Here is a 19,980-nt window from a genome sequence, read left to right as displayed (position 1 = left end):
AGTTGCAATATCAAAATGCTTCTTACTGCAAGATGACCCTTGCATCTAACAAAAAAGGCTGAAAGAAGGCATTATGCAACACACACATCTAGCCAATGTGCTAAGAAATCTAATGCGTGGCAACACAATAATTACATTGCCCCACATACATATATTTGGGTTAGGCTTTAGTTCTCATGTAATCTCTAGCAAGTTTGCATCAACTAATGGCTGATTTACCATAACCAACTTTATGTAATGGAAATTGGTGTACCATTTCAAATTTAACAGATAATTCACAACAGATGCTAGGCAGTATACTGCATGCTTCATTCTACAGATTGCATCTGGGGTCTGTGTGATGTGAACCTACCGTGACAGCATTCTGCACGACTTGTGTGTCCGACGAGAGGCGATTGGTCAGCTCGCCGGTCCGGTTCGTGTCGAAGAACGCCACCTCTTGCCGGATGATGGCACTGAAGAGGTTTGTGCGGAGGCGGCAGACGACTCGCATCCCGGCGAGGGTGAACGCCCAGGAGCGGATCATGGAGCAGACAGCGCCCCCGGCAAAGATGAGGAACAGAATGAGCACCATCCTATTGACTTCATCTGTCAGAGTAAGTGAGGCAAACACTTTCTTTGGTCCCATGTATATCATTCTTTGTTAGTTCATTTCCTATTTTCAATCCATCTCTTCACACAATTTAGCTGGAACAAAGCATTCTTGAGTTGCCCTGTACACTAGATAGGTACATGCAAAGGCCTGGTGGGTATAAAAATACCAGTGTGATTATCATTTCACTTCCTTCACGAACAGTCCACATCCCCTAATAGCTATTCAAAATATTGGGGTAACATGATCCCTCCTACCTTTTGAAGGAGTTAAGTAAAATGTCAAGACTCAAATATCGGCAGCATTCTCTTTCCATTTTCTATACATTATTCACCTATGGATCTTCTCTACCAATAAGGGCACATGGATTTGACCAAAACAAACATACAAACAAACAAAACTAGAAATGTCGCTATGGCGACTGGTATGCCTCCGCCATAATGCATGATTCTCCTAATAGGTCTAGATAGTACATGTGGACAATGTGTGATTACATTTTCACAAAACTGGCAAAATATTGAAATGACAAGTTTGTCACAAATGTGTTGAATGTTCACCTGCCTTGACCTTGATTTAATTGGATGAATAGGAGAGCATGTATTTGGGGATTTAAGGACTTTAACTTGACTTTGACCCATTCATACATTTATGCATTGAGTAATTTTCATGGTACCGGTATGGAGAAAAAGTGCAATTTCTGTACTGAATAGTAAATTGTTACCATGTTCATCTGGCCTTTGACCCTAAAATTCATAAGATAATCACTTTCAGGTAGAACATGCATAAATATGCAGTAAATTTCACGATAAATTGAGCCACTTCCGAGATATGGAGGAAAAAGTTAGTTCAGCACTTTCACTTGATCTTTGACCTTTTGACCTTTGAGCGAAAAAAAGGAAAGAAAAAAAAAGACTCTCCAGAGAATTTCTATTAGGTTACACATGCATACACCAAGTGTAAAAAAAAAATAATAATCCTGCTGGCATTGCATGAACATGAGGGAAATAGTAAAATTTTGAAGTGTTGCACTTGACCTTTGACCCCTGACCTTTGACCCCATGAACCCTACATTCTCTAGATAATCACTGCCAGTCAGTACATGTATATACTATGTTCCATGAAGATACCTTGAACAATTTTCCAATTTACAGAGAAAAAAAAAGAAGTTTCAATACTTTCACTCGACCTTTTGACCTTTGACCTTTGACCTCATGACCCAAACTTTCACCAGAGAATCTAAATTGGGTAATACATGTATGCACTAAGTTTCAAGAAAATATCTTCAGGCATTGCATAGATATGGTGGAAATAGTGATATTTTATGTATTTGACCATGACCTTTTGACCTTTGACCTTGAGCACGTGCACCCAAAAGTTGATAGGCACAACTTCACCTCCTAATACACATACATGCCAAGTTTCATTAGGATACCTCAACAGCTTTTGATAGTTACCTTGTCCACAAAATTCATTACGGACGGACGGACGGACGGACGGACGGACGGACAACCCGAAAACATAATGCCTCCGGCACCACTTCGTGGCGGAGGCATAAAAAATAATAGCTGTTAAAGGTACAGTTTACCTTTGGGAGCAGTGATTTTAAAAATTTTTGAGTTATCACATTTGATGCATATGTGTAGGCCAGTTGTATCACAAAACATCCTATCATATACAAAATTTGCAATAAAACCTACAAAATAAGGAGATATCAATGTTTTTCTCATTATACCATAACTGTAGATGGTTTAGTCTGGAAAATTTTTTATAATAACTACTGTTCACATTTTGGATATTCAACAATACTTAACGTAGATTACACCGGTGCAAATTTTTGCATTGGTTGTTTCTATCCCTAACTCACATTTTAGAACTATTTTGAAGCACTAATGCTGGGGATTTGTTTCATCTGCAAATGGTAAATAAAAACTATCTCTTTAAACAGATTGTCCAATTAGATGTATTTTCACATCTTCACCACTTCTATCTCTTATATCCATGATTTTCTAACCTCCTCCTTCCTCCTTTCTGGTTCATCATTCTCCACTCACTGGTTTCTAAACCCTATACCTGATCCTCACTCTATTCTCTGTTACAAGCTCCGTCTCCTATCCTCCCGTTTCCCTCAGCACAACTTTAACTTCCAGCTCACCATTGCTCTGCTACCATCACTATTCGCCTTCCTTACACACTCCCTATGTGTTTTCCCTTCTTTCCTCTCCTCTATCTAAGGTTCTTTCTCAAAACAACATTGCTTTCATGGGGTGCATTCGAGCGCTCTCCTAAAGTGAACTGTACTGTACCGTATCCGTACCAGAGGGGCGCTTGAACGTTCCTAAAGCATACTGTACTGTACTGAACTGAGCCAAACGTGGACCACTTCCCGATGTGCTCCACAAGGATACCAAAAGCGTACCCAAAGTTCACGTGTGAAGAATGTGCGTAACATACACATACATCATAATGCAAAGAATTTATTCTCTTTGTTCGGGACATCTGTAAATAGTTGAAGCGCGCCAGGAGAATGACCCTTTTGGTACAAAATGGGTGACTCCCTCTAAGAACAACTCATGAGGCACACTTTCTCAACAGAGCACTAAAATGCTCCAAATCTGGCACAGTTCAGTATGGTACATGTTGGTTCAGTTTGCATTGGTTCGCTTTAGAGTGCTCGAACACACCCATGTGCTACATAAAACTTGTACACATGGTGTTATCGCAAACCTCTCTTCCTCATTTACATCACAAATACAAACTCAAACAACATATTGATGTATTTTGTGTGATATAAACTGAATATAGAAACAAGTTATTTTTATGAAGTAAAAGAAGCTAATGCTATTCAGTTTAAGAAGGAAATAAACAAAGATACAGAGTTCTGGACAAACACACACAAACACACACACACGCACATATGTATCCAGGCATCAATTCAAGGACCAGCTCAAAAATTGATTATAGTGAAGAGGGACACATATTGATCACTCTGCCATCAAAAATAAAAATAAACAATTTTGGGAACGGAAATTCGGTCCCCGCTTTTTAAAGTGTCCCGAGTTTGTTGGTACATGTTCGTGCACCGGGCCCCACATTGTACCCACGGTGAGCACACACACACACACAGTTTTTCGGAGATTCTTACTCATGCTGGATGCTTTTAGGGCCTGGTCCACCACTTTGCCGAAAAAGAGAGGAGCAGCCATGGTCGATGCACTGGATCCAATCAGTGCTACCAAGCCCAGAGTGATAATACCAGTTTCCTACACAATGAGAAAGAGCAATGTAAGATGTCATCATGAAGGGCAAATATTCTGTGTGTCCAATTGTTATTCCAACCACATATAATTCATACCAGAAAATGGGTGGCCCACTTTACCATCACAAAAGCAAAACTACTGGATGTATGAATACACTGTCATTATGAGCAACATTTGTTTTTTTATTGACAGAAATGATGGAAGAGACCAACTAAATTTTAGATTCAGAATACAGCTCTTGTGTTCAACAGCTTAATAACAATTGCATTGTCAATTTTTACTTGTAGCAATAATCCCAGGATGTCGTGTGCTAATCAGGGTGCTGCAGTGTTCATGTTAGTGTTCGTTTAATTTTTGAAACTTTTTTTGTGACAATGATTGACATTGGTGAATAGGTCAAGGGCAAGGACAAGGACGAGAAAAGATATTGGCTTAGACTCGCATCAAGACTTTGTCTGCCACAATTTGTTTTGCACTGCAACGTGAGGCCAGAAGCCTAATCTCTTTTCTGCCTACCGGTTTGGCGAGGGCAAGCACACGGGCCAGGTCGGCCTTCGGTTTGGGCGCCTTCTCCTTTTCCTCCTCCTCGTCGATCTGGTGCTCGATGCGGATGAGCTGGAGGCGGCGCATGAAGTGGGGCGCGGCCAGCGAGGCAATGAGCTCGACCAGCGTGAAGACGACGGATGCGATGACCAGCACGTTGTAGGTGATGTGCATCGGCGTGTAGTCCGTAAAGTTCAGGATGGCATTGAGTACAAGCCCTCCCTGCAAACAGCAACAAGATCAGGTATGGTCCCTTTAATGACTTTGACCTGTCAAAAAACTCCCTAGCTATAACACAAGTCCTTTTAAACATTATATATGTTGCTAATTTGCAGATTTGACATTTGGTTTGATTGGATGTTTAGATTCAGATTACTATATGCATTCATACCATAACATACTAAATGTATATTTTGGTACAAAATGACATGCATGGTTAATTTTCATTTCTGTTATATAAACGCTATGGTTGGTTGGAGCTACATGAAACAACTCTTTTCACTGGCATCCTCTGTAGGCAAACAGGTGTGTTCCTTGGAAACATACTAAAGTCTCTAAAACAATATTCAGATAAATGATTTACAGTATCAGGGGTGTTTGATCTCACAAATTGAAAATAAAGATGGAATAACAAGCAAACAGGGAATTCAGGCGAAAAAAAAAACATCTGGGGAGATTGTTGAGAAAATGGGAGAAACAGGCTTATCAGACATCAAGATCTTCTCACACATCCCATGTTTATCCCTCATTTCTTTTTCCTGTTTTGCATGATTTATATTTCTATGTTCAACTTGTGTATTCGGCTGTGTGGCATCAGCATATTGGTGTTTCTCTATTTTAGAACTGTGAAGATGAAATGAAATGACAAAAAAAAAAATTGAATGAAATAGTGTTTAAATGAAATGCAATATGAAAATGGATTGAAATGAAAATGAAATTGAAAAAGCAATTAATTGAAATAAAAAAGAAAACACAATGAAATGAAATGAAGTGATGTGAACTGAACTGAAATGAAATATGAAATGAAATGAAGTGAGGTAAATTGAAACAAAATGAAAGTAAACAACATAAAAACAAATGAACAGAAATACAAGGAAAAGAAGTGAAATGGAGTGAAAAATAAAAGATCTGACTGGCACAAATTGTGGCTGCTGACCTTGGTGGCAGAATAGGCCAAACCAAGAAGACTGAAGACGATGGTAAAGATGTGCGTCCAGCGCTTCCAGGCGGTCAGCGAGGCATTGAAGGGTTGCTCAAGCATGGCCAGGGCGTAGTCCTCCATCTGGGTGAAGGCGTAGAAGAGGAGCAACATCCGGACCAGGGACAGACAGGCCAGCTCAAAGGCTGACCCCAGGATCGTCCAGTGCACCACCTCGGACTCCAGGTAGGCAGTGTGTCCTCCTGCCATTTCGACCAGTCGGGATGTCAAACAGTTGTGATAGACATGGTCTTTGATTCTTCATTCATTTTGGCACTCTACATGTGATTCATCCCATTCAACAGTCATCACTTTAATTCACTAGGAATGTAAAACTACACTCCATTTTCATTCTGTTCTGTAGTGCTAAGTGCATTCTCATTGAAATTACTGTAGTATTATAAACTATACAGTAATTTGTTGGCATCACTTTAACCCGTTCCATACTGAATTCTGAAATCTCCATAGACTTAACCCGTTCTTTACGGGAACCTGGTTTACCAGGTTCCCGTGGGGGCAACTGATATACGGGAACCTGGTTTACCAGGTTCCCAAAATGAAGACAAGGGTGCCTGCTTCAGTGGCCTAAATTCATGTTTCTTTGTGTTAAAATGCTCAGAAAAGTGGGTTTGATAAAAAGATCAGAGTTTATTCTATCAGGATTTGTTCTCCTGCTGTTTAAAAAAGGGGGGATTTACAGTATTATGTACCTTTTCCTGATTTAGTTTTTTGCTTGTTCTGCTGTAAACTCGTATGAACATGTACATAATGATCAAGGCTGAGACCAGTTAGAAAATGCGGGTTCGCTGACCCCAGTCACCTCATTAAGGTACCTGGTTTTGTGTAGAACAAAAGATTCTGAGAGCTCATCAGCGCAAGCTCTATTCATACCTCGCACCCGATCGATATTTCCATTGTTCACGGGCACATGTAGTTGACCGTAGAAAGGGGGACACAATGAACCGTTTGACTGCCTTCACACAGCTGGATTACCAACCTGTGTGCCTCTCTGTCCACGGGCGAAAAGAATCTCGTTTGGGGGCATTAAAGGCACTCAGAGAATTGCGGAAGGAACGGGTTAATACACAGGCCACCAGGTTCCCATATGGTACTGGTTAATGGGCAGAATACCATGATGGTAATTATATTAGTACCATTCTCATTAACGATTTTAGCACCACACATGTGTATCTCTTACAGGGAGAAGCCTGAAAGCGTGTTGGGTATAAACACAAGAAATGAAACATATCATCGGGTGCATGTATGATTCAGTTCCCACTCAAATCTCACAACCGTATGTCATACGAAGTTTAAGTAACCACCCGAAATACCACAGTATTTTGCAATGTATTTCATGGTGTATTTTGTGGTGTTGCATTCACAGAAGGAATTACTGTATGAAATACTGCAGTATTTCACCATTATTGTGAATGCACCTACTGATTAATAGGAACTTGATACCATGAGCAGGCTGTCTTTATATATTTCAGATTAGATTTTGAGTTGCTTTTGGAGCTAGTACTGTATGAAGGAACTGGTTCATAATATATGTCACCAGATAATCCTACTTAAACATGTAAATATACATGATAACTACTATCAAGCTGAACAATTTGAATCTATTCTGCATAATCCAATCTTTATATAGGAACTTTGGGACGGTATCAAAGTCCGGTACTTGTAGAAGGTGAAAAGGGACTCTAGTCAAAATGGATAATTCATGTGATTAGATAAGTCTACTCTCTCTCTATTGCAACAGGTAAACATGAACTCATTCAAGTGGCATAAATAATCCATAGGGAAATATTATCTTATGTTCGATATAACTGAAGCCTTAAGTATACCATGTAGTTATTATGTACTCAATGAGTGCTCGTAGAACCCAACCCCTCCAAATCTTTACGGTTCTGATTATGATTTTAATGGCCCTCACAAACCCATTGACTGAACATACTCTTCCAGGTCATTTCACAATGTAAACAGCAGATATTACATTAAATCCACCGATCTCTACTTTAACAAGTAAAAGCAAAACATGCGAACTTTATGTCACATTACTTCATGTCAATAGATTTTGCTTGTTTTGTTGTTGTTGTTGTTTTTCCAATCAGGAGGATCTTTCTGAAAGTATATTTCCTTGTAAACCAGCTTTTACAAACCTGTGTTTTACTGTATACGCCACACATTTAGCATGTCTAATTTTTCGCAAATCAGGACTTTCCGACAATTTCGCGAGTGGTTAAATTCACGATTGTGGAGCACATTACTGAACTGAGAAATGTATGAGTGCATTTTACATTCATGTTGGGAGCAGAGTTAATATTTTTGCATGCCTTTAAATTCACAAATAGCACCCAACTTGTGAAATTCACTAAAATAAAAACCTCACGAAAGATTCAGCGTATACAGTAGCTTGACAGGCAGATTGTATATTAGCTTGCATATATCTCACACTCACTATTAACATTGATAAAACAGATTAATGCAAATTATGCCTTGATGGGCAAAACTACACCAAAAGGGGACACCATTGCTGTGCAGAAACTGTACGTTGTACAGACAGCAGGTACACAAAAAGCTCTCTTCGGCAAACACACCTTGCGCCGGTATAGCTAGAGCTGATGTGCATGACAAACACGTGCACCACCACACAGACCATGAAATGATTAAACATACATTGCACAAACTAACAGCACTGATGTGCAAGACCTTTTGTGGATTGCATCGGGTAATGAGCTTAAAGTTCACGGCTCTCTTTCGTCAGCCTTCTACTCTTCTACCACATTTCTGCTAGACATCAAAATCGCCATCAAGACAACACAGATTGTATGTCAATTTTTTTCCAACATTCTGCATTTTGGTTTTGCAGTGTGAAAAGAAAGATATTCCTTTCAGATTTTCTTTTAATTAAATAGAAGGTCTTCCAGTCATACTACAACAAATATATCTCACCTTACAATGAAATGAGAGCTGTGACATTATACATTTCTTACCATTTTATATACGGGAGACATTTATTAGCCATCTGTAAAATCAAGTGCATTTCCTGAACTTAAAAGCTCTCATGTGAAGATGGAAAGGAATTGAACTACTGCACATTTGAACAGATAGGGTCCAACAAGACCACTATAGGATTCAGTTTTCAATTGCCGTAGATTACCTTAGGATAAATTTCACCAGGAACATTTGATTTAGCAAAGGCTGAAATGAGATAGTACACTCCTTATGAATATTTGAAACTACTCCATTTCTTTTCCACACCCGAAGACCGACTGGGTTCTTGCTTTAAACATTAGCTTGGGGTTACTTTAATGTTGCGATGAGGAACATTCATTTATTTAGGAATGATTATGATAATGTCACCATTATTCAGTTCACTATCGGTTCAACATCTCCTTTGCCACAGAGTTTCCACTCACTCACCTGTAAGCCAGAGTACCAGGCATGTTGTCCCGTCGATGAGCAGGAAAAAGCGCATGAGAGTGCTGAAGCGCCAGAATGGCATAGAATAGCGGACCTTCGCCATGCCGCTGTCGTGTCGTGATAATCTCTGGTAAAGATACAAAAGACATACAACATATGTAATACTGTAGACTGTAAAACAAGGAATGTTCATGTGCACTTTAATTTCGCAAATTTCGCGAGAGCCAAGATTCGCCAAATTAAAATGCACGCTAAAGATCTTGTCTATACTATACTTTGTATTATGCATTGAATGTTGGAGACAACTCGCAAAATTTTATGCTGCGAAAAAGGCCATTGGCTCCCATTTGCAGAAATTTCACGTCGCGATCATATATTGTGATTCCGTGCAGTCAAAAACACCACAAAAGTACCAGATTCATCCTCCTTCATCCAAACTAATACCACATAAAAATCTCTCCATCTTCTAACACACAATGGAAAGTTTCATGAGTCATCATTTAACTACTCTATTCTTATTCAATTCAATTCAATTCAAAGTTTATTTCATTTTTCGACAAAACATAAGTTACACTTCTTTTGACAACAGAGAATAAGGTAAACAGAACCTTATGTATCGAAAAGAATGTAAAACAATTGAGGAGGACCTTATAGTAATATACATTATAATTTAAAAAAAAACAGAAGAGATCGAAATAAAGTACATGTATAACTTTGCTTAAAGTGTGAAAAAATGGAGAGACCAACTAAAAAGACAGAGCTTGTAGAATGTGGGCCCCTCTAGAATAACAACATCAATGGAAGATTAATTGAAGCATCATAAATACAAAAGGAGAGAAAAAAGAGGAAGAAGTATGAGTACATCAAAAAGCCACAATGAATTCTTTCATGTTGTCAAGTCATTGTTTTTAGTCGTAAAAGTTTTAAGGGTCAGAGACATCCACCATAATTTCTACTTTCTATCAATCACTCAACAACTTCCACTTTTCATTTGATCTTTGGATTTGCTGAATCCAAGCTTGTGTGACTGCTCAACCAGCAACCAAATTGTGGCAGTAATTGACCAATTGACAGAGAACCTTTCACACAACATCTATAAGGGCCCGTCACACTACAGCGAATGCCCAACGAATGCCAAGCGAAAGCCCAACGAATTCGAAAATGTGAAGACAGTTTGCATGTCTTACGTTCTTTGAATTCATTAACTATTCGTAGGGATTCGCAGAGATACGCTGGAGATTTTGGACATGTTTAATAAAAAAATCAGCTCCAGCATATTTCTGCAAATCCCGACAAATAGCTGATGAATACAAAGAACACCAAGCATGTTACAAACTATTCTAGTATTACCAACAGATGTGAACATATCTTCAAATTTTCAAATTTATTGGAAATTCGTTGGACATTCGCTGTAGTGTGACGGGGCCTTAAAAGAATGAATATAAACCTCCCAAGATTCTTGATGTCCTGGGTTACAGCCTTTGCAGCTGATTATTCATGGGTTAATGGACAGATTCCTTCTTCAACATAGTGTTAATTCCAGGCAAACATACCCTAGTTGCTAGTTTTAATCAATCCACTACATCGAGACGCCCCATTTCTACCGATTTTATTTCTTTCACATTCTTTACTATTCATTCCCAGAATTCCATTACGAAGAATGATTTTTTTTTTTCATATGAGCCCCTCTTTGTTCACACATAATTATTTGTTTCATCTGCAGAATCTTGACTGTATAAACAAATTCTGCTATTAGTGCACATTTAAGAGTAAATATCACCTTTCTCCCTCAAAGTGATACATTTTTAAAATACATTTTTCACCTAGTGCAGATTTTATTGATTTAACCAGGTCTACTTTAGAGTTGATTTTGAAGAAAAGATAAAAAGCACTAAAATTCAGAGGTACCATTTGAGCAATGACAAGATGATAATCATTGCAACAACAACAACAACAAATCCTTCAAGATACAGATATACTAAGATGATAAGAATGTCACACATTTTACAGTTACAACAACTTGTGCTATGTGTGTTCACTTGCTGCACACAGAGGGGAAGAAACTGGTACCATAGCTTTCACCAATTCTTCAAGACCCATACATGGTACCTTTACCATGCACCATGGTACAATAAGTGATTAAACAGACAGAATAAGGATGGATGTTGACATGAGAAAGAGAGCCGGAAGCGAGCAAGGAGGCAGTGGACATTTTAATGGCGATAAAATGTGTGTGTTTTTTTCTTTATTTTTGTGGGTGTCGGGTCCCTCTTTAGAAGCAAAACAAAATTGACAGAATACAGGAACTCCCCTTGTGGGGACATTAAAGTCAGCAAGTGCATCTCTATACCTCATTAAACAAATTAAATGCTTCGCTTTCAAGTGAATGCTAGACTCTATTGTTGATTCATCAATGGTAATGCTTGCATGCTAGATTCAAGCACTTGAATTATGAAAGGATGAAACTTACAGTAGACAGTGACTACTCAAAAAAGACTGCTAGTAGAACATGAAGGACTTGCAATAACTACAGGATAAGTACTACTACTGTACACATCATTGTTCATTGAACATACATAATCACTCAAAATTCCTTCCTTTACAAGAATCTATTTCATCCATTGTTAAAAAACAACAACATAACAGGATGTAACACATTTGAAGTTACAACATCTCTAACCCTTACTGTGCTTTGTTAGCCAAATGGTATGTCACACACTCTCAGTACTTTCTTCACTGATTGAAACAGATGTCTGCAAACAAACTGTCTATAAATAGAGATTACATAATCCACCTAATCCCTACTGTGTAACTATGGCCTTCTTGTTTGACTGTGGCACATTACCAGGGCTGCCAACTCTCAAGCATTGAGCGTGGGACTCACGCATTTTGGTCCTTTCTCACTCTTAAACTTTATTTCATTTGCATGCATTTCTATTGATCTCACTCATTTTGACTCCTAAATTATAGCATTGGCCTATGGGAGTCTCACTCTCAACTAGTTTCCAGTATTGGCAGCCCTGCATGGAATTACTATACTTTCAGGAGTGGGTTGAAGTGCTAACTGTAAAATTAGGTTAATTTTGGGCACATTACAAAATGCCGATGAAAAAAAAATGACAAGTTAGGCTAAATGCCCATTGGCACATAAAGGGTTTTGAATACAATTCTACACCACATTTAACTCAGCTACAAATACTGTTAAGAGTTCAAAGAAATAGTAAATGACAGTAATTTCATTCAAAGCACACCCAAAACAAGATACTGTAAAAGTGGATATTTTTGCGCGACTAATTTTTCGCGCTTGGCCGGGTGAGAAGATTTTAGCGTGATTTTAATTTTGCGGAATCAACACATCAACCACTGGAACATATGGCATGCAAAAATATTTGCGTGCTTTTATTTTCGCGCTAGTTTCTGGTTGCACAAAATGCGCGAAAATTTCAACACCGCGAAAATTTCCACTTTTACAGGAGTTGAAGATTTTACTTTTTTTTTTTTATTACAACAGGCTTTTACATATTGTACCTACCAATTCTAATTTTTCAAAGGAAAAGGGTTAGTACCGGTAGTTACTGAAATAACATCCAAAGACATGAATGCACTGATGCATTTTTAGCTCAAATCAATGGAAGAGCTGAGTTGATGACATCATCAGGTCAGCTAATCTGTGTGTGCTTCTTATCAAAGTCCACTGTATGTGGACATTGTCTGCGTGAAGGTTTTCTGAACAAACATCTTTGCACATTATCCTGTCAATTCAGTCATAAAACAAAAATTGTACATGTACGTGTGCACATGCATGCACTCACGCACTCATTTCAAACTTACACTCAAATACACATGCTTACACATTCACATGAAACACACACAAACACATACACTTGTACTTGTTTATAGCAATATTATATACATTATGTACAGTGTATTACTGTACTCTCTCTCCCTCACACACACACACACACACACACACACACTTGTACACATAATTCATGTGGACATTTTGTTGAAACAAATACCTGATAGTGCATTGACCCTACTTCACTGGCAGTATCGGCTATGTACTTAAACTTTGTACCACTCTCAATAGCATACTAAAGCGAACCCCATTACTATAAAGAGAGGACGCTCTGTGAAAATACACTTAAAGCCACCCCCCCGGAAAAAAGGACTCATAAGACTGCTTTGCACTATTTCACAATTAGTACAAAGAATGACGACACAATATGCTGCACATAAACAGACAGGGAGTGGAGAAGAAAAACTAGTGGGAAAATGTTGACAAAATAAAACGAAAATCCCATAAACATGAGATATCTAGTAACCATTTCCACCATTTTGTTACTTGCACACAGATTTTGATAAATTTTCAAAACTCTAAGATACACAACAGGTGCTGACAGAAATGAGAGGGGGCTGCAGTTCTGTCTATGACGTGTAATGATGTCAAGCCTTTGAGCTCTTTGAATAAGCTGAATATGGCTTCCAGCCATCTTGTCAGATGGAAAAGGAAAACTAACAAACCTTGTGACCATTCAGACAATGTGGGCAAAAATGTTTTGTAATGCCCTGCCTTCCTCTTCTTTTGATATCACAGCTACCGTATATTCTACACGGCCAGGCCTGAGAGAAGACAATACTTCAATAATTCGACAAAGCACAAAGCAAGGAATTGTGACTTGCATAATGCCTTACGTTCCCATAATCTGCATGATAGGCAAGTCTCACGACTTACATCTTGTGACAATATAAGTAAATGTGGCACATTGACATATCAACAATTGTAATGTATGCCAACCTGAAAATTATAATGTTCACCAGGTGAGATTCAAAATCATTACACATATTTTCATTACATTTAGTTAAAAATGCTTAGGCCAAGTAAAAAAAGAAAGCAGTTTCTCGTCCGGGTTTTTTGAGCAAGGCGATGAGGGAGGTCTTTACTATTTGATATCTTACTATTTTTTCGAGGATTGTCAAAATGTAAGTAATATGTGTTTCTCGTCCGGTAATTCTGAGAAAGGTAACGAGAGAGGGGTTTACTATTTTCTATATCCAATTTATGAAATGAAATATCACTCTGGTAGCTGTGTTATGAGAGACCAGGTCCCAAGTGTATGTCTTGCCTGCACTCTGTGCATTTTCAAACAAATAGATATATGTAGGCCTACCATACTTGAAACGAAACTTCATGCATGCAGAAATACATTTGCTTTTTCTTTCCACTACAGATGTCAAGGGAAAATGACCATCTTAATGCTGGCATTTCTGATACCAGTGTACTTGCAATTCTGATGTATTGTGCTATTAATTGAAACAGGTATAAAACATGTCTTTCAACAAATGTACGACTGAAATTAATTCCATGATATTCAAAACACTGCTTTATTTATCATTTGTGTTTGTGACTTTTTGAGTCCACACAGCTGGTATGTATAGTTCTTCACAGTACAATTGTAGCACATTCAACTGCAAACTGGCTTGTACAATTGCAGATGGATGTCAAAATGATACTGATATGGCATTATAGCATTAAACATTTAAAGATGTTTCTTCATGTTCTAAAAAGACATTTGATAATCACTCATCATTTGGATGATGAATGATTGTATACCAAAACTACATAAATGTAGTAAAACATGTACCTGCGCAGGTAAGTCACATTCTCCCTTCATTTCTTCCATGGCCATCATTACAGTGCTACCAAGAAGCAGCAGTGATATAAACAGCAAAACTCAACGTGTAATGACAATTTCAGTTCACGCTCATCAAAACTGCTTATTACTTTTCAAAGTTTTGGCTATCAACATTCGTTTGTGGGTGTATATTGTTTGTTTGTTTGTTTTGTGTGTTTTTCCCTCGTGAAAGACGTAATGATTTCTTCGTATCGAACGTAAACTGCATGTTTACCGTACTTAAGCCATTCAGCTCAGCTCAGCTACGGCGCATTCGATTCATCGAACTTGCAGTAACCTCTTATAGTCCATGGGCCAGGCCAGATATTGGTACCATCTGAGGTGGCAACACCTTTTTGGTGTCATTTTGTTTGTCGGGCATAGATATGCTTATCAAGCTATGATAGCATTTCCAAATGAGTAGCTTAGTCATAGTAAATGAATTTTTAACCAATTTGGTCTCGTTGTTATATCCCTATACTTCTGAATCGAAACTAACCGCCATACAAAGAAGAGCACTGTCTTCTGTATGTTCCATAGAGCTGTAAAATGCAGCTCTGTGGTATGTTCACAGGTGTTCTGTTGTAAACGCGGTGCGCTTAGTCTTTATACAAGGCAGCGAAGGGAATATCCAAAGGTTATGATGTCCACAGCGCTTAGTCTTTATTCTAGACGGCGAAGGGAATGTCCAAAGCGTATGATACAGTGTATATGCTTTTATCTAAGAACAACAACAACAACAAAAGCAATTCCTCGTGATTTTTACCGTATCTTTCAATTATTTATCATTTTTCGGTGAAAACGCTACGGTGAAAACGCTGATACCACGCCAATGTCGCTTTATTTCCCTCCAACAATGAAAGATAATGCAAAAACAATGTACCGGTACACTACAATACATTATAATAAATAACATTGTAAATGAACAGAGTGATTTTTGTTTAAAACTGATGTATTTGTTGATAGGGTGGTATAAAAACAGTATAGATAATCCCTTTTATGAGGAACTTTAGATATGATAACGGTACATTGGTCTAGATAAAGAACTAAGCGCACCGCGTGACAGCTGTGGACATCATAACCCTTTGGATATTCCCTTCGCTGCCTTGAATAAAGACTAAGCGCACCGCGTTTACAACAGAACACCTGTGGACATACAGAAGGCAGTGCTCTTCTTTGTATATCGGTTTAGTTTCGATTCAGAAGTATAGGGATATAAATACGAGACCAAATTGGTTAAAAATTCATTTATTATGACTAAGCTACTCATTTGGAAATGCTATCATAGCTTGATAAGTATATCTATGCCCGACAAACAAAATGACACCAAAAAGGTTGTGCCACCTCAAATGGTACCAACAACCCATTTTTCGGGTCTTGGCCCATGGACTATTATAGGCAGGAGCACATGGCGCATTCCTTTAAACTTGAAAGTGAAGCCACGTGTTTGCACATCGGCGCTTCCACACACAGCGCGGCATTTTGCGATCATCGTTATAGCAGACTTTCCGATTCCAGTCAGGGGAAAAGGAATTGGAATACTTCGGAAAAGACTGATGTTTAAAATCCAATAAAATGAAAAAAGCCTGAAAACAACGCGTGATTATGTTTTCATAGTAAACGATAATTGGAAACACGGAACAGAGTACCGGTATCGCATCCGCTCACAAAGAAGCTCTCTTGAGAAGATGAAAGCGTTCCACGTCCCCTGCTAGATAGTGGAAGCTTCCATAATCATCCCAGCAAGTTTTTGGAGGTACATACTTGCACTTGTACACATTCATTGCGAGAAAGCAATCAATCAACGCTGAACATTGCGTAGTTTGGCATCTTTATCGTGCTGGTGACCAGCTCGATGCTTCGGCATGTGTCATAACGTTATGTTTAGAGCCTGTAGGCCTCATAAGTCGACGAGTTTAATTCAAAATAGCAAAAAGAGGGAGATTGAAAAAATACGAATTCTGGTGGAAAAATACGAATTTTGGAGCTGCTGAGTACTAATTTGTGCTTCCAAAGGTTGGCAGCTCTGGGCCCCGTTTTATGAAGAGTTAGAATTGATTATGAAGTCGATTTCAACTGTAAGTCTATGGCAGACTGTGTAGTAAGGAAAATTAAAATTGATTTTATCTTTTGATAAAACGGGGCCCTGGTATTAAAGCCGTTCGCTGTGCACACGTGCGCTTGAGATCGGTTCTCTCCATCACTGCACTCCACGATTTTTTTTTTCCAGCTCCAGAACGCGCGCATGCTATGCTGGCTGGCTGGTCTCCTCTATGACTAGTATGTGGTTACATTGCGCAATCAATCTAGCAGCACATGAAGCGGGCAACAGCACGAGAAAAATGTACAGAAGGTGCTCAACGTCCTGTCTACACCACGACGTACCGAGTGCGCTGTACATCACAGCCCAGGCCGCGCCCGCCCGCGCCCATCCAATTACAGTTCAACTGCTATGTGGGTCATTCCTTCTTTCCGAGCTCGCAGTGTGAAATGCATGCGTTATTACATACGCACTACAGAAGCTACAGCTGTACTACAGCTATAAAGTAGAGGACGCAAGGCGTAATTAGAAATGAGACATCACGATTGGTAGGTGAATTGTCGATTTTTTTTTTTCGGCGACCGAAAAAATAGTAAAATATCAAAAAAGTCGATGCGGCAACTGAAAATCGATGCGGGCGGGGAGCGGGCTGAGACGAGAATTATGAATTTCTTGGTATTTTCAGCGCCATTTTGAAAATAGTAAATAGTAAAAAAATCGACGCGGCGGCCAAAATCGATGCGCGCGAGGACGAGAAACTGGTTTCTTTTTTTACTTGGCCTTAATGACGGCAGGGAAAAAAAACAGCCATCATTGATCAAACTGAATTAGATATGACTGAGTCCTGAGGGAAATAATCAGCATTAGAATACAAAATGTACCAAGGCAATTACAAAATTACAAAATTAGCACTCACAGTCACACTCACAGCAAACAAATCTCATTGTCTTTCCTGATTTTATCTTAAACTAGGCCTTGGGCCTACATGTATCTTGTTAACCCCGGCATGGGGCACTGCAGCTGTAACTTGTCGGCAGACAATGTGTTGGGGTCGCTGGTGCGGTTAGTACCTTGTAATGTTGTATTGACGCTATTGTAACACAAACAATTGAATTAACAAGTTCGTTTAATACGGTCATACGGTCTGCACTAATAACATTAAAGATTTAAGAATAACATTAACTACAATTAGAAGTAAAAAATACTGTTCTTTTAAAACTACTTCTACATACAACATTAGCAATGTTCTCCATGTTCACACTTTTTTAGTTTCTCATTTGTGAGCCGAAACCACAGCCACACTAATTTACTTTTCAAAGACAAGTTAAGCAGTCGCCACATGACTCTGAGTCGGATTGTGATAATAGTTGCTGCTGCTTCTTCATCATTTTCCGTTTTAACGTTTCGAGAGGCATGTTTACAGAGTCGAGAGGGAAACGATGAGCTGCATATGTAGGATCTGTTTGATGTGTCTGAGAAATACGGCTTCGACGAGCTCGTGTCCACCCACACACACTACATTGTATTGCACTAAATACTGCCGGCCAGCTGATCCCACCTAGTAGTGTACGTCATGACCGCGGTTACATCACTTACAAAATAAGTAACATGTGGGACTAATATATCGAACGAAAGCCGGCAAACACAGTTCATGCAATTACATGTTATGCAACACACATGTTCCCGTTATTTAAATATCAAACTCTAAACTTACATAATCTGCTTGACCACGGCTCAGCTTTTCAGCATGAAGAATATAATCTCTTTCACAGAATCAGTAGTATTCTGTCTGCAAACATCAGTCCGACGACGATCTTTGGCTTCATGCGCGCGGTCTTTTGCGATTGATCCGCCCCATCTACACCACAGTGCAGTGCTTGGTGGTGGCCGGCGGCCGGTTGCAGGGTGTCTAGTACGTCTGCATGCAGTCTCGTTGTTAGTCAGCAATATTGAAAATTCTTACGCAATCTTCCACGTATCGAACTTCACGAGTACAATCACAATTCCAAGGGTATGGATAATAAAATGGCATGACATTGTTTCATATAAAAAAAAAGACAAACAAAAAAGAAAGAAAGAAAAAGAATTAATAATGAAATTAATAAAAAGATCCCCAATCAGACCATCTAAGTCTATAACTGTATAAAAACTAACTTTTAAATGAAATCACAAATTAGCTGAAACAACAATAAAAATATATTATCTATATGATCCCCAATCAATCAAAAGTCCATAGGCCTCGCTCAATACTTTACGATCTACTACGTCCGCTAACATAGCCTAGTCATGGGCGGCGGAACCGCGGGGGCCGTGGGGGCTCGGGTCCCCACACTTTTTGTGCACCATACAAAGAAATGCATAAGGTGTCATCATTTTGGGCCCCCACACTTTTCTTTTTTAACCCGGAAGTACGTAAGTGGCACTAAATAGAAATAGATAGAGATCTTGAAGTGTGAGCGTGGTAAGGTTATGTTTTTCCACAGAAGACTTACCTTTAACCTTTGTTTTTGTTTTCTTTTGAGCTGGGGACCTTTTTTTTTTTTTTTTTTTTTTTTGCTTGTCAGCTGAAGAAACCCGGAAGTGGAAGGGGAGAGATGGGCTGAGGACCTTTGTTGCTTGTTAGCTCATGAAACCCGGAAGTGGGCCCCCACACTTTTGAAAACGCTCCGCCGGCCCTGCTAATGATCAATATGAGTCACGACGATCAATTATTAGTATGAGTATGAGTTGAAATCAGTTCTCTTCCACTGATCTATGTATACCTCCATCGAAACCAGCTAGTGGTCTTTTCATAAAACAGAGATTTGATCGAAAGTTATACTCGATTTTAAGTGGGCAATATGATTGATTTCAGGATCAATCAAGTCTCGCTTGATAAAACAGGGCCCAGCACATTTACTTTCCTTTATTGTTAAGGCTTTCACATGGTGCCCGTTCATGCCTTCGATGTGGTGCACTGTATTTGGATTTCACTTTTTGAGTGAAAAGTGGTAGGCCCCCACCCCACCCCACTTTTTTGCACCTAAGGAATACATAAGGGCCCACGGGGCCCATTGCATAAAAGTTACTATTATGGTAACTTTGCCATCCAATGGTAACTTCCATGGAATTTGATTGGCTGTTGAGTATTGTTGCCATGTATAGTCACCATTGGATGGCAAAGTTACCATAATAGTAACTTTTATGCAACGGGCCCTATAAGGTGTCACCACTTTGCCCCCCACCCTTTTTAACCCCGAAAGTGCGTAAGT

General features: G+C 39.0%; 1 protein-coding gene across 1 annotated transcript in view; it reads right to left on the bottom strand.

Annotated features, from left to right (window-relative positions):
• The window catches only part of LOC139735741 (uncharacterized), a 38,471-nt gene extending 19,945 nt beyond the window's left edge, over positions 1-18,526 (bottom strand). Inside the window, exons 1-6 of the mRNA XM_071646490.1 lie at positions 18,444-18,526; positions 9,014-9,140; positions 5,549-5,793; positions 4,366-4,614; positions 3,735-3,852; positions 353-588 (exon numbers count right to left, since the gene is read on the bottom strand). Of these exons, the coding sequence (XP_071502591.1) occupies positions 353-588; positions 3,735-3,852; positions 4,366-4,614; positions 5,549-5,793; positions 9,014-9,116 (951 nt within the window). The 5' untranslated portion in view covers positions 9,117-9,140; positions 18,444-18,526. The remainder of the gene's footprint in view (positions 1-352; positions 589-3,734; positions 3,853-4,365; positions 4,615-5,548; positions 5,794-9,013; positions 9,141-18,443) is intronic.
• Between the last annotated feature and the right edge of the window lie 1,454 nt (positions 18,527-19,980).

The sequence above is a fragment of the Diadema antillarum genome, unplaced genomic scaffold, assembly GCF_040938485.1.
Source record: "Diadema antillarum isolate AM-2024a unplaced genomic scaffold, OU_Dant_1.0 seq00000597_RagTag, whole genome shotgun sequence".
In the NCBI taxonomy this organism is placed as follows: domain Eukaryota; kingdom Metazoa; phylum Echinodermata; class Echinoidea; order Diadematoida; family Diadematidae; genus Diadema; species Diadema antillarum.
This window is presented reverse-complemented; position numbering and strand designations above follow the sequence as displayed.